The sequence below is a fragment of the Coenobita brevimanus genome, chromosome 1 (assembly GCF_032717465.1).
Source record: "Coenobita brevimanus isolate Jiangsu-jjx chromosome 1, ASM3271746v2, whole genome shotgun sequence".
NCBI lineage: Eukaryota > Metazoa > Arthropoda > Malacostraca > Decapoda > Coenobitidae > Coenobita > Coenobita brevimanus.
The window spans coordinates 64,833,028-64,844,908 of record NC_136954.1 but is presented as its reverse complement, the minus strand read 5'-3'; the positions used below and the strand labels follow the sequence as shown (position 1 = coordinate 64,844,908).

Below are 11,881 nucleotides of genomic sequence, written 5' to 3'. Positions count from 1 at the left end.
ATTCTGATGTACTTCATCTATTGAAAGTCTAGTAATTTTTTAGGTTAAGTAATTGTTATGAAAAGGGCAATGTATTTTAATGAACTGCTTCACTCCAATGATGTAGTTTTGTTCTGTCATCGCTACCACCAGACGATTTAATTCAGTGTTGAAGATGCTTTTCAACACGGAGGGATTAGATATAGCCTTCAATAGCCCTTTTATTCTACCAGAGCATCCCTGAGCTGAATAAGAGCGTCTGGAGGAAGGAAGACTATACTATAAAAATACACCATTGGTTGAAAAGGTCGAGAGTGAAAGCTGGACTCACAGCTTGATATTGTTGGTTTGAAGGTTGGACCTGTACTGATACCAGCCGAAGTTTAATGGTTTTAATTGTCAGAAAAAGGCCAGATAAAAACTGTTTATCCAAAGAAAGGGGCGTTTAATTTGGAGCGAGGCGAGTGATGGGAGAGCCAGCTGTTGATGTTAGCTCTGAAAAGAAGAAAAAAAAATACTGCAACGGAGGGACTGCCGTGTAATAACAGAGTTTTTACTTTCCAGGCTTAAAAATGTTCCTTGGTGGAAATTGTCGTGACCATTGTGAGATCAGAGTGGATCCAGAGAAAAGGAGCGGGGAAAGTGCTGTCTAATTGCACCTAATAAAGAAAAACGGAAAAGGATAAAACGAACTTCATTGATGACAGAAATAAGTGATGCCGTTTTATAAAGTGCTACTGGTGCATTGAATAAATTTTTAGTTGATGCAGAGACAACCCAGAACACTCTAGGGCCTGCTGGGACACGGCAAGACACTTTAGAATACTCCAACACAGAAAAAAAAAAAAAGATCCGAAAATAAGGAAAAGAAACAGGAAAAACAATGGCATGGCGAGGTGGGCGTCCAAAGCTTCGGATTTAGCAAGATGGCTGCAGTTCCTCCGAAGTCCCTCACCCGCTCCCGGTCCCTGCCAGATGTGAACGGCAGTGGGGATTGGAGGGAGGGGCAGGATGGAGGGGGAGGGGGAGGGAAGAAGTGGAGGGAGGGCCGGAAGAAGGAGTGGGAGGGAGGGGAAGTGGCTGGGGGAAGAGATTCAGGAGTGGTCGTCGTTGCTTCAGACCATGCTTCATTCGGCTCGGACGCTCACTCCTCTCTCCTCGGGGAAATACCATCGGGCATCGCTGTGTCGGAAGTACCATCAGAGGAGGGCGGGGAGGGACGTGCGGTTGTTAATGAGGACCCCACCAAGAAGGAGACGATAGGACGGCACTACTATCCTGAGGGAGGGTGGGGATGGGTGGTGGCAGTGATGGCCATGATGGTTCAAATAGTGGCTCACGGGCTTCACCAGGCTGCCGGGGTCCTCCTACTGCACACGCTCAGCACCTTCCCTGATTCGACCCTTCTTGCTGCCAGTAAGTACAAGGAAAGATATTGGTAGTTTTCTATATGTATCTGTTTCCATACTCCCAGTTACCATATTTCTTTTAGTGTGTGTCCCGTCTTGTTGCTAGTAATTACAAAATAGAAATTCCCTTTTCTTTGAATGTATGCTATACTTATCAGATTCCACCCATTTCGTAACCAGCAAGTAAAATATGTAAAGTTTTTAATTATTTGTTACAACTAAGTCATCGTCGTCCAGGATTCATCACTTTTCGCAGCTAGTAAGTAAAAAAAAATGTTCATTGTTGTTTCTTTTGTCACAACTTGTCACTTTTTAATTCACTTTTCACTTTTTTTTTATTCACTCGTTTTTCTTGATGTTTTTGTACTTGATTATCTTTCTGGTTTGCTTTCTTTCTGTTTCCTTCTGCCTTTTTTAAGGCACCTGTTTTACCAAGTCTTTTCCATCCCCAAATCTTAGTCTTTGATTAGTGCTGTTTCTTATGCCGTCTTACTGAAGAGATTAAAATAATGTATATGTATCTTACTAAGTTTCCAGTAATGAGAAAAGAAAGGCGGATGTGATGATTGACAAAAAAAAGAAAATATTAATAAGGATTATGCTCTTTAGCCTAATGTGTGTGTGTGTGTGAGAGAGAGAGAGAGAGAGAGAGAGAGAGAGAGAGAGAGAGAGAGAGAGAGAGAGAGAGAGAGAGAAATGGGTAGATGGATTGTCAGATAGCTATACTGTATAGACAACGAAAGGCAGAAGAATGGAGGGATAGATCGACGGAAGCATAGATGTATTATAGATAGGTGGATGGATAGAGAGATAAGTGGATAGACTAATGACTAATAGACAGTTAGACAGGTAGATAGCTTGGTTGACGTTCTTTCTTTAGTCCATCCCTCGTTTCTCACATTTCCTTTCGTTTTGATATATGCCAAAATATTTTTAACTCGTCCACATAATTTCCAAAAAAAATCGACAGCTGGAACGAATAGAGAAAGAAAGGTTGACAAAGATGGGACTGAGAAGGGAGGTAGATGAGAGGATGAGGAGAGGGAGACACAGAACGAGATGGGGGAGTATGTGAAAGAGGGAGTGGTGATAGAAAGGCTTGGAGAGGTGATAGAGAGGCTTTTTTTCTGTCACTCTAGAAGTAGCTCTGGGATTAGGAGTGTGATTGTAGATAGATGAAAGTAGATAGATTGATGAGCATATAGGAGGTAGGTAGGTGGGCATTATGTAGATAGACAGAAAGTACAGTAGATAGATGGGAAGGTAGAAGACACGAGAGTAGATAGACACACGTACAGAGAAGATAGACAGGTTGACAAGCAGATGGACAAAAATAGAAAATAAAATGAAATAAGCAGACAGATATGTGAAGAGATAGATACGTGGGACAGATTGATAGATACAGTAGATAGACAGGTGAGTAGGTGCTAGATAGATAGCACAAAATACAGACTAACTGATAGATACATACATAGACAGATAGACAAAAGATAGACAGCGGAGCAATACGTAAAGACAGCTTCAAGGAGTCTGTATGAAAAATGCCACCTCAGAAAGTAATAAAAATGTCCCCGCTGGAATTTATATTTGTATTTATTGTGAATTTATATATACGTACTCTGCCTCAAGGACTCTCTCTCTCTCTCTCTCTCTCTCTCTGACTCACACCTCCTATCTCACCTGAATTTTCCATTTCACACTAAAACATTGTGCTCTTCATCTACATATGGACCCAGGACGGACCCTCTCTGTCTTCCGCCCCGAATTAAAAGTGTTCTCAATATGGTGCCCAATTTTTCTCTCACGGGGGTTTAATTTTGACTCCTGGGTCCAAATTTTCGCACATTGACTTCTTTTCTTTTTTTTACTGTAGTGTTTATTGATTTTTTTTATTTATATATTGGTTTTAAAATTTCCCACAATTAAAAAAAAACTCGTCAAGATTTTCCCACGTGTCTCATAATTTTCAAACTGCTTGTCAAAATTCACAGACTGAAAAAAAAAAAGAAAAAAAAAAAATCCCCACAGATGTCAAACTTTTTCCATGATATTTTTCCCACTTTGATTTGATATTTAGATCATATTTAAAGTTTCCCTTGGGATTTGAAATATTCCCTCGAAGTTCAGGACAGTTTCGAGCAACAATTACAATAATCCTGTAGGGTTATAGATATTCCTTCGACGGCCAAAATATACCTGGAACTCAAAATTTTCCAAAAAAAAAAAAAAAAAAAAAAAATTTCCCACAGATTTTGGAATATTGCCACTAGTTTTTTTTCCCAGTGTTTATTTATTTAATTTTTTTCACTGTTTTTAAGTTTCCCAAAAGTTTTACTATATTTCCTTGAGTCTGAAGCGTTCTTAGGTGTTAAAATTTTCCCTCTGGTCTTCAAATTTTCTGAGGTAATCAAAATAACTCATAACTCCATCAGTACGATGACGTCTTTCCTGTTACTCGTGTTACCGCCAGACGATTTTATTCCCGATTAATGAAAGAGACAGATAGATAGATAGATAGATAGAGGTATAGAAATACAGATAAGTAGAGACAGATATATCTATCTATCAATCTATCTTTCTATAGAGAGAGAGAGAGAGAGAGAGAGAGAGAGAGAGGTGGAGGAAGGAGGTAAATCAACATTTCTGGTAAACTTTCTCAACCTGCTTCGTATATAAAATTTAAATAAAAAGATAATCACACACAATATAAAGATAAGTTATAATAAACGGAATTCATGGAGGCAGGGACCAAAATATTGTCTTGTTAACAAAAATATATATACATGAAACCTTCCAGAATAGACAAACATATATGAAAACTTAGAATTGATTATTTAAAAGGGCAGGAGCTCATTTCCATATTATTACCCTGCTATCGGTGTGCAATTTTATACGCCTTGGGGAAGCTCGTATCGTGTGAAGGATGGAAATTGTGAATGTTTGTGGCTAAGGTAAGAGTAAGAGATTTATTTATTATTACGAGACGGTAGGGTAAAGGTTGTTAACTTTGCTTACTGTTTCCAGAGAGAGAGAGAGAGGCGCTGTTACGAATAATGGAATTTTTAGTTTTATAACAGGATTAGGGCTGTTAAATTTGCTTAGCATTTACAGAGGGGGAGCGGGCATATATAAGAGAATTTTTTTTGATAATACGATAATGGCTGTTAACTTAGCATTTCCAGAGAGAGAGAAAGAGAGAGAGTACAAATGGCTATTCCTTCCAGCGTTCCCAAGTCAGTTCTGCATCTGGTTTAAATTTTAGGAACAACAGCCTGGAAAATTAAATAAAAGAAGGAGAAGAAAAATGCTACTTCATTCTGCAGGGTGATAAAAAAAAGTCGCTGTGCTGTAGGAGAGGGGAAGTGTGGTAGTGTGTGGTGTGGTAGTGTGTAGTGTGGTATGAGTGGTGTAGTAGTGTGAAATGTGGTATTGAGTGATGTGGTGTGGTGTGGTAGTGTGTGGTATGGTTGTGTGTGGTGTGGTTGTGTGTGATGCGGTAGTATGTGGTGTGGTGGTGTGTGGTGTGGTAGTGTGTGATGCGGTAGTGTGTGGTGTGGTTGTGTGTGGTGTGGTAGTGTGTAGTGTGGTAGTCTGTGGTATGGCAGGAGTATGGTATGGTAGTAGGGTGGTGTGGTAGTGTGTGATGTGGAAGAGTGTGGCGCGATAGTGTGAAGTGTGATTGTGTTGTAATGTGTGATGTGGAACCGCGTGGTGTGGTATTGTGTGGTGTAGCAGTGTGTGATGTAGTAGTGTGAGGTGTGGCAGTGTATATGATGTGGCAGAGTGTGATGTAGAAGTGTGTGGTATGGTAGGGTTTGATGTGGCAGTGTGTGGTGCAATAGTACGTATGTAGTGTGGCAGTGTGTGTGTGTGTGTGGTGCAGTAGCGTGTGATGTGACTGTGTGTTGTGTGGCAGTGTGTGGTTTAGTAGTGTATCGTGTGACTGTTTAGTATGGTAGTGTATGGTGTGACTCTGTAGTGTGGTAGTGTGAGGTTTGGTAGTGGGAGACGGTAGTGTGAGGCTTGGCACTGTGTGGTATGGTAGTGTGTGCTTTGGTAGTGTGAAGTATGGCAGTGTGTGGTGTGGCAAAGAGTAGTGTGGTCCTGTGATAGTTCCTTGTATAATCTGTGTAAAAGAGAGCAAAGCATTATAACCCCTTGTAATCCCTATCATACTGCCTGTAAAAGAGTAGGGGGGGGGGAGTGCTAGGGGTCGCTGAAAGGATTACGGGGGGTAGGGGAAGGGGAAGGAAGGAAGAGAGGAGAGAGAGAGAGAAAGAGGAGAGGAAGACGAGGAAAGTTTTGGAGAGGGATGAGGAGTAAGAGAGGGAAAAAAAAGAAAAAGAGAGATGGGGAAAGGAGGGGAAGGAAGAAAAGGAGAGGGGATGTGGATAGGATCGGGTGTGGGTTGAGGGGTAGGGGAGGGGGATGAAGGGGGAGGAGAATGGGGAATAGAGGTTTGCTAGAAAGGTGAAGGTGAATAGGAGAGGGATGAGGCTGGGGAGTTGGGTGGGGAAGGGGTAGAGAAGATAAAAGATGGAGGAGAAAGGATAAATGGAGAGGTGGGGTTGGATGAAGGTTAGGAAGGGGGCAGGGGTAGGAGAAGGGAGTGATAGGGGAGAGAGGGGAGATACAGGTAGAAGAAGGGAGTAGGAGATGTAGATGGGGGTGGGGGGAAAAAAAGAGAGGGAAGAAGGAGAGAAGGGGAGGGAAAAGGCTTACGAAAGGGGAAGGTAGGAGAGAAGATGAAGGGGAGAAGAAAGGAGGAGGATTACATGGAGAGAGAATGAATGAGAAGTAGAACAGTTACGAACAGTTGCAGACATAGCTATCGCATCACTTCATTACGATAAAAAACGATGCCGTGAGCAATAACTTTGAAAACTGAGTGATGCGATCTTCAGAATCCAGAGAGCTTTGTCAGAATATTGTGTAAGAGTTTCATAATGGTTAGACTAAAAAATGCAGATATATTATTGCCCACTTAAATTTCAGGGATATTATTGCCCACGGTTTTGCATACACAGATCACACAGAGCTACAGGCCCTTGCGAGATTATCCAGCCGTAATAGTTAACCTTCAGACTGTTAGGGATTTACCATTGCTAATTAAAATCGCCTGATACCAACCAGAATGGAACACCTTTAACAACGATGCCAGTGAGACGATTAACTAGAATAAAATCGCCTGGCGGTGGTAAGAATGAAAAAAGAAAGGACCTCATCGGAAAGAGAGAGAGAGAGAATAAACAGTCTGGCGGTAACAAGAACAATCCATTAGAGGTCATCGTACTTGCGGGTGGTAGTCATAATCTTGTCAAGGCTAATTACCAAGTGACAAGCTTTAGTAGTGTAATTAACTGGGCTAATGGGGTGATTAAATGGTTAGGAGGACAGCAGTAAAGTTAATGGGCGGAATGTACTCTGTGTACTGTGTGTGGGGAGAGGGAAGGGGAAGGGGAGGGGAAGGGAGAGGAAAGGAGGAAATAGATACAGGAATGAGAGGGAGATGGGAGGAGGGGAAGGAAGGGAAAGAGAGAGGAGGAGGAAGGGAAGGAAGGGAGAGAGAGGGGGGGGAGGAGGGGAAGGGAAGAAGAGAGAGAGGAGGAGGATAGGAAGGAAGGGAATGAGAGAGACGAGGAGGATAGGACGGAAGAGAAAGAGAGAGGAAGAGGAGAGAGGAGGAGGATAGAAAGGAAGGGAAAGAGAGAGGGGAGGAGGATAGGACGGAAGGGAAGGAGAGAGGAGGAAGAGGGCAAGGAAGGGAAAGAGAGAGAGGAGGAGGAGGGAGAGAGAGAGAGAGAAGGGGAGAGGAGGGGAAGGAAGGGAAGGAGAGGAGGAGGAGGAGGGAGAGAGAGAGAGAGAGAAGGGGAGAGGAGGGGAAGGAAGGGAAGGAGAGGAGGAGGAGGAGGAGAGGAAGGAAGGGAAAGAAAGAGGAGGAAGAGGAGGGGAAGGAAGGGAAAGAGAGAGGAGGAGAAGGGAAAGAGGAGGAGGAGGAGGGGGGAAGGAAGGGAAAGAGAGAGGAGGAGGAGGAGGGAAAGAGAGGGAATGAGTAAGGGGGTGGAAGAGGAGTGGGGTGAGAAAGAGGAGGGGGAGGATGGGTATTGATGCAGGAAGGAGAGAGAGAGGGAGAGGGGGGGGGAGGGGTAAAGAAGGGCGAAACTAAGGGTGTAAAGAAAGAAAGAAACGCGAAAAGCAGGTCGAACTGAAATTAGAAGGAAGGAAACAAGAACACAATGAAGGCAAGAAAGGCGGGAGGAAGAAAGCAATTTAGTAAGAACGATAGAAGACAGACGGAAGGAAAGAAAGGATAGAAGACAGAAGAGGTGGAAGGGAGGAAGAAAAGAAGAGAAGAAAAGAGACGGAACGAAAGTAGGACGGAAGGAATGACTGAAAGAAAATGAGAGGCGGGAAGCAAGGGCAGAGTGATCTAAATCCCGAGGACGTGTGTAAATCCCCGAGACGTGCGTGTGATTCAATGTTTAGTCTCTCATCCGTCACACGTCTTGCCTCTCTTCCTTCAACACTCTTCTTCTTTATCTCACATCTCTCCTCTCTCTTCTCTCCCCTTCTCTCCTCCCCTCCCCTCACCCCCTATTTTGTCTCCTTACCTACCCTCTTCTACTTTCTGTTTCTCCTTATCCTTACTTTTTCTCTTACTTTTCTTCCCCTCCTGCCACCTTTTACTTCTCCCCTTCTTTCATCTCCCTCCCCACCTCATTTCTAATTCGTCTTATCTCTTGCTTCCTCTCTCTTTCGTCTTCCTTCCTCTCCAATCACATCCCCTTCTTGTATCATCTCTTCCCCTCCCTCTCTCTTATTCTCCCCACCTCCCCTCTCCTTATATCTGCCTCCTGTCTCCCCTTCCCCTGTCTACCGGACTTACCTTCCGCTCGACTTTTCTTCTCATCTTTCCCTCCTCACGGTTACCCCATCTTTACCTTCCATCTTTACCTTTATTCTCCCTCGCCCTCTTCCATCATTACCTCCCCTATGGCACCCCTCCAAATGCCCCAGACACACAGATTACAAGCAGCACAGTAGCTCCTCAGACACAGATGATAGGCAGATTGCACCGTGGCTGTCCTTTCTCCTTTGATCCCCATACTGAGAGATCAAAGTGGCATTGCTGTCACACCCCCCACCTCATGTATATACGGAGAGCAGGTTATGATGCCGTGATAGTCATTCATCCTTCCTTATCTCCATTCATACCTCTCTAGCATCACTGTATGGCCCCATATTCTCGCCAGATAAGTAGGCTATCTGGCACTCCTTCACTACCAGCATACTTCTTCCCTTGTCCGTGAGGAGAATAATAGAGTGTAATGTACAAAATATGTCGATTAGGAAGAAGTGCCATAAAGCTTCTTAAGGCTCGAGAACACGGCCCTGAATCGTTTATTGTCTTGAAGTAGAAGTGAATATACCACTAAATTTGTGTCATTATTATACTCAAATAACTTAGGTAAAGCTCACTGAAGAAATGTTAAAGTGCTACACGCAGAAGAGTGCGGATATGAATTGAAGTAACACTATATATTACTGATATTTCAAAAGACCCTACGACATATAAAATCACGTCTGCTAGTACCATCACACAGTCCGGAATGAGACAGCCCCGGCATGTATTCATAGTGTGTGGCGCTGTCTTTACTGCCGCACTCTTGTTATACGGTACTACTCCCAACCATACACACCCTCGTAAAACACACACACACACACACACACACACACACACACACACACACACATTTGGGAAACGGGGAGGGGAAGGGGGGAGTGGGAGTTACAATCGGGGACAAAAGTTCAGTATATTTCACCACTCCTCACTTCTGCTGACTAATTTTTCTAAGGTGGAAGAGGCTTGGTAAGTTTTCCACCAATAGACGATGCTGTTTGAAATGATGCGTCAGGGAGGAAAGTGACAGACATACTAAGTGTAAAGTAGACGCGGTGAAACAGAGAACTTTTGATCCTGATTCTTGTAGAGGGAAGGGGAGCGCTTAGGTTAATTGGTGGCTCGGTCGGTTTGGTACTGGCCTCGTGTTCGAAGGACTCTCTGCTGCGAGTTCGAATTCACTGTCTGCCACGGAGATCGTAGGGTGGATGCTCACAAACTACCAACTGTCCGCACCGATCAAAAAACAACGCCACTGTCTACTAAGAATATCATCTCAGTTCAGTTTACCGGTATGTGCTTTGTACCTGTTCTGCCTTCTTCCTAAACCCCTCAGACTTTGCAGGGGGAGTGAGGAGGAAGAGAGGGGAAGAGGACACGCATCATTCGGTATTACATCCAGGTTCCCATTTGAACTGCTGAGTAAACAAGGACACGGGGAATACAAAATAAGCTCACCAGTCAGACCGGCCCGAAAATCAAACTTGCGTCTTTGTAGTTGCGAGTCGGATGCCCTAACCAATACACCACCTTCTTCTCTGTATACTTGAGGTGTACTGGAGGTTGGTGGGGTTGGGGATAGGGAGAACGGGAAGGGGATGAATTGGAGTGGGGTGGAAATACTGGGGGTTAGGGATGGGGAGAAGAGGGAGGAGGATTTAGGGATGAGGGTCGGGGTGGACTGGAGTGGGGTGGAAGCACTGGGGGTTAGTGAGGTTAGAGATGGAGAGAAGGGGAAGAGGGGTGAACAGGGGTGCAGGATTAAGAGAAGGGGGAGAGAGAGAACTGGAGTGGTGGGATTTAGAGGGTCAGACACCAGGAGAGGAAGAACTGGGTATAAGATTTATGGCCCTATTGGCAAGACAAGGGGGAGGGTGTGGCCGAGTGGTGGGAGTGGAGAAAGGTTGACCTCTGAGTTGCGAGTTCAAAGCAGTGTTGCGAGTTCTAATCTGAGTTGCGAGTTCAAAATCCTATATGTTGCAAGGAACTACTTAACTTGTTCATTCCGGTGACATTTGTTATTATTATTTTAGGTTAGTCTTTAAGATGGAGGGTTAGATACGACTTACAGTGTTTATTAATTTCATATTTCCGAGGGCCTGTCTTAAACTGAATAACATCACCTAGAGGTGGAAAATACGCCACCGTCTTCGGGGAGCTAATAATATGGCTGATCTATAGTGAGTGTGTGCTGCTTTTCAATATAACCAATCTTTTACCCCGTTAGCAGGATGGTTTGTCCCTGCACGTACCAGACGTTGTTACTCGGTGTATAAGACTCTCCGAACTGTGTATGTGGGGAGAGGGGGGCGGGGTAGATGCAGCCTCCACTAACGCATTCACTTCTAAAGATATTTCTTAATTCGAACAAAACGTCTGGTGGTAGTTTGACTGTGAAAAATGCAACATCATCACAATGAGGGAGTTTTTACAGTATATACATCTGTTGATACCATTGCGCCAGTGCCTGAACTATTTACCTTGAGGACGTGATTTTTATCTGATTTTGAATAATAATACCAAACGATTTAATCAAACGTAGGCTATGCCCCTCACACAGAAATAGTTAATCCTTTTAGCCTGAGGACGTCCTCTTTGTTTTATCCCTTCCCTTCAGACAACTTTTATTCAAGTTTAAGTGCAAATTCTAGTAATGATGAAGTTATTGAAGGCTTTTTGGAACCCTTCCAGCACGAAACGTGTCTCTCAGAGTAAAACCCGTTTAGAAATAGCAAGAATATAATATATAGCTGTTGTGGTCGTCCCAGGCTCATGTAGACAAGAATACGTTGGCTGATGTTCCACCGTATGGAGAAGTGCCAGTAGTGTATAATCCAAGCAACAGATGGAGTCCGTTGGGGGCCAGTAGGGTGAAATCCAGGCAATAGATGGCGTCCCCAGTGTGCCAGCAGTGTGAAATCCAGATCCCCATTATCACGTAAAGGACCCGCGATAAAAGCTTACTTCCTACCACTACTCGCAGTCTTCCCCGAGTCACTTAAATCCCTTCCCAGGACTTGACCCAACTTTACATTCAGCTCCGGGAAAGTAGCTCTCAAGTTTTAATACCCTCTTTGCTGATAAGACGCCAAAGGGTTGTAGAGAAGACCAGCAGGAGTTTGCTGCCAGAATTCAAGGAAGTTTGTGTGTGTGTGTGTGTGTGTGTGTGTGTGTGTGTGTGTGTGTGTGTGTGTGTGATCTTCCCTTGTACCCAATCAGTGTATTTGTTTTTATTCTTTGATTTTTTTAGTATCCAGTAATATTACATGGTTTTATTTGTAATTTCACCCTTATCCTCTCAGTTTTAGTCGTTCTTATTCGTGAGCTTCCCATGCACTCCTCAGTTTTACTTGTTTTATTTACTTTACCTGTTTCATCTGTGATATTCCAAAGTGTCTTCTTGTTTTTTCTTGTTTCTGTCTGGAATTTCCTTTTACCTTAAAAGTTTATTGTCTTTTTCGTTTCATCTGACTGAATATGTGTAAATTTTCCAGGAAGACAGTCTGTAAAAATGTGAATATTCCAGCACAATATAAAAACATTTACTTGAAGTATTTAACCATTTAGCTTGTTTTTCTCAACTAAACTTTTA

General features: G+C 43.5%; 1 protein-coding gene across 1 annotated transcript in view; it reads left to right on the top strand.

Moving 5' to 3' along the window:
• The first annotated feature begins 905 nt into the window (after positions 1–905).
• LOC145400892 (monocarboxylate transporter 10-like) overlaps positions 906–11,881 on the top strand; it is an 85,862-nt gene continuing 74,886 nt past the window's right edge. The window contains exon 1 of the mRNA XM_080273294.1: positions 906–1,395. Within this exon, the coding sequence (XP_080129420.1) occupies positions 906–1,395 (490 nt within the window). The remainder of the gene's footprint in view (positions 1,396–11,881) is intronic.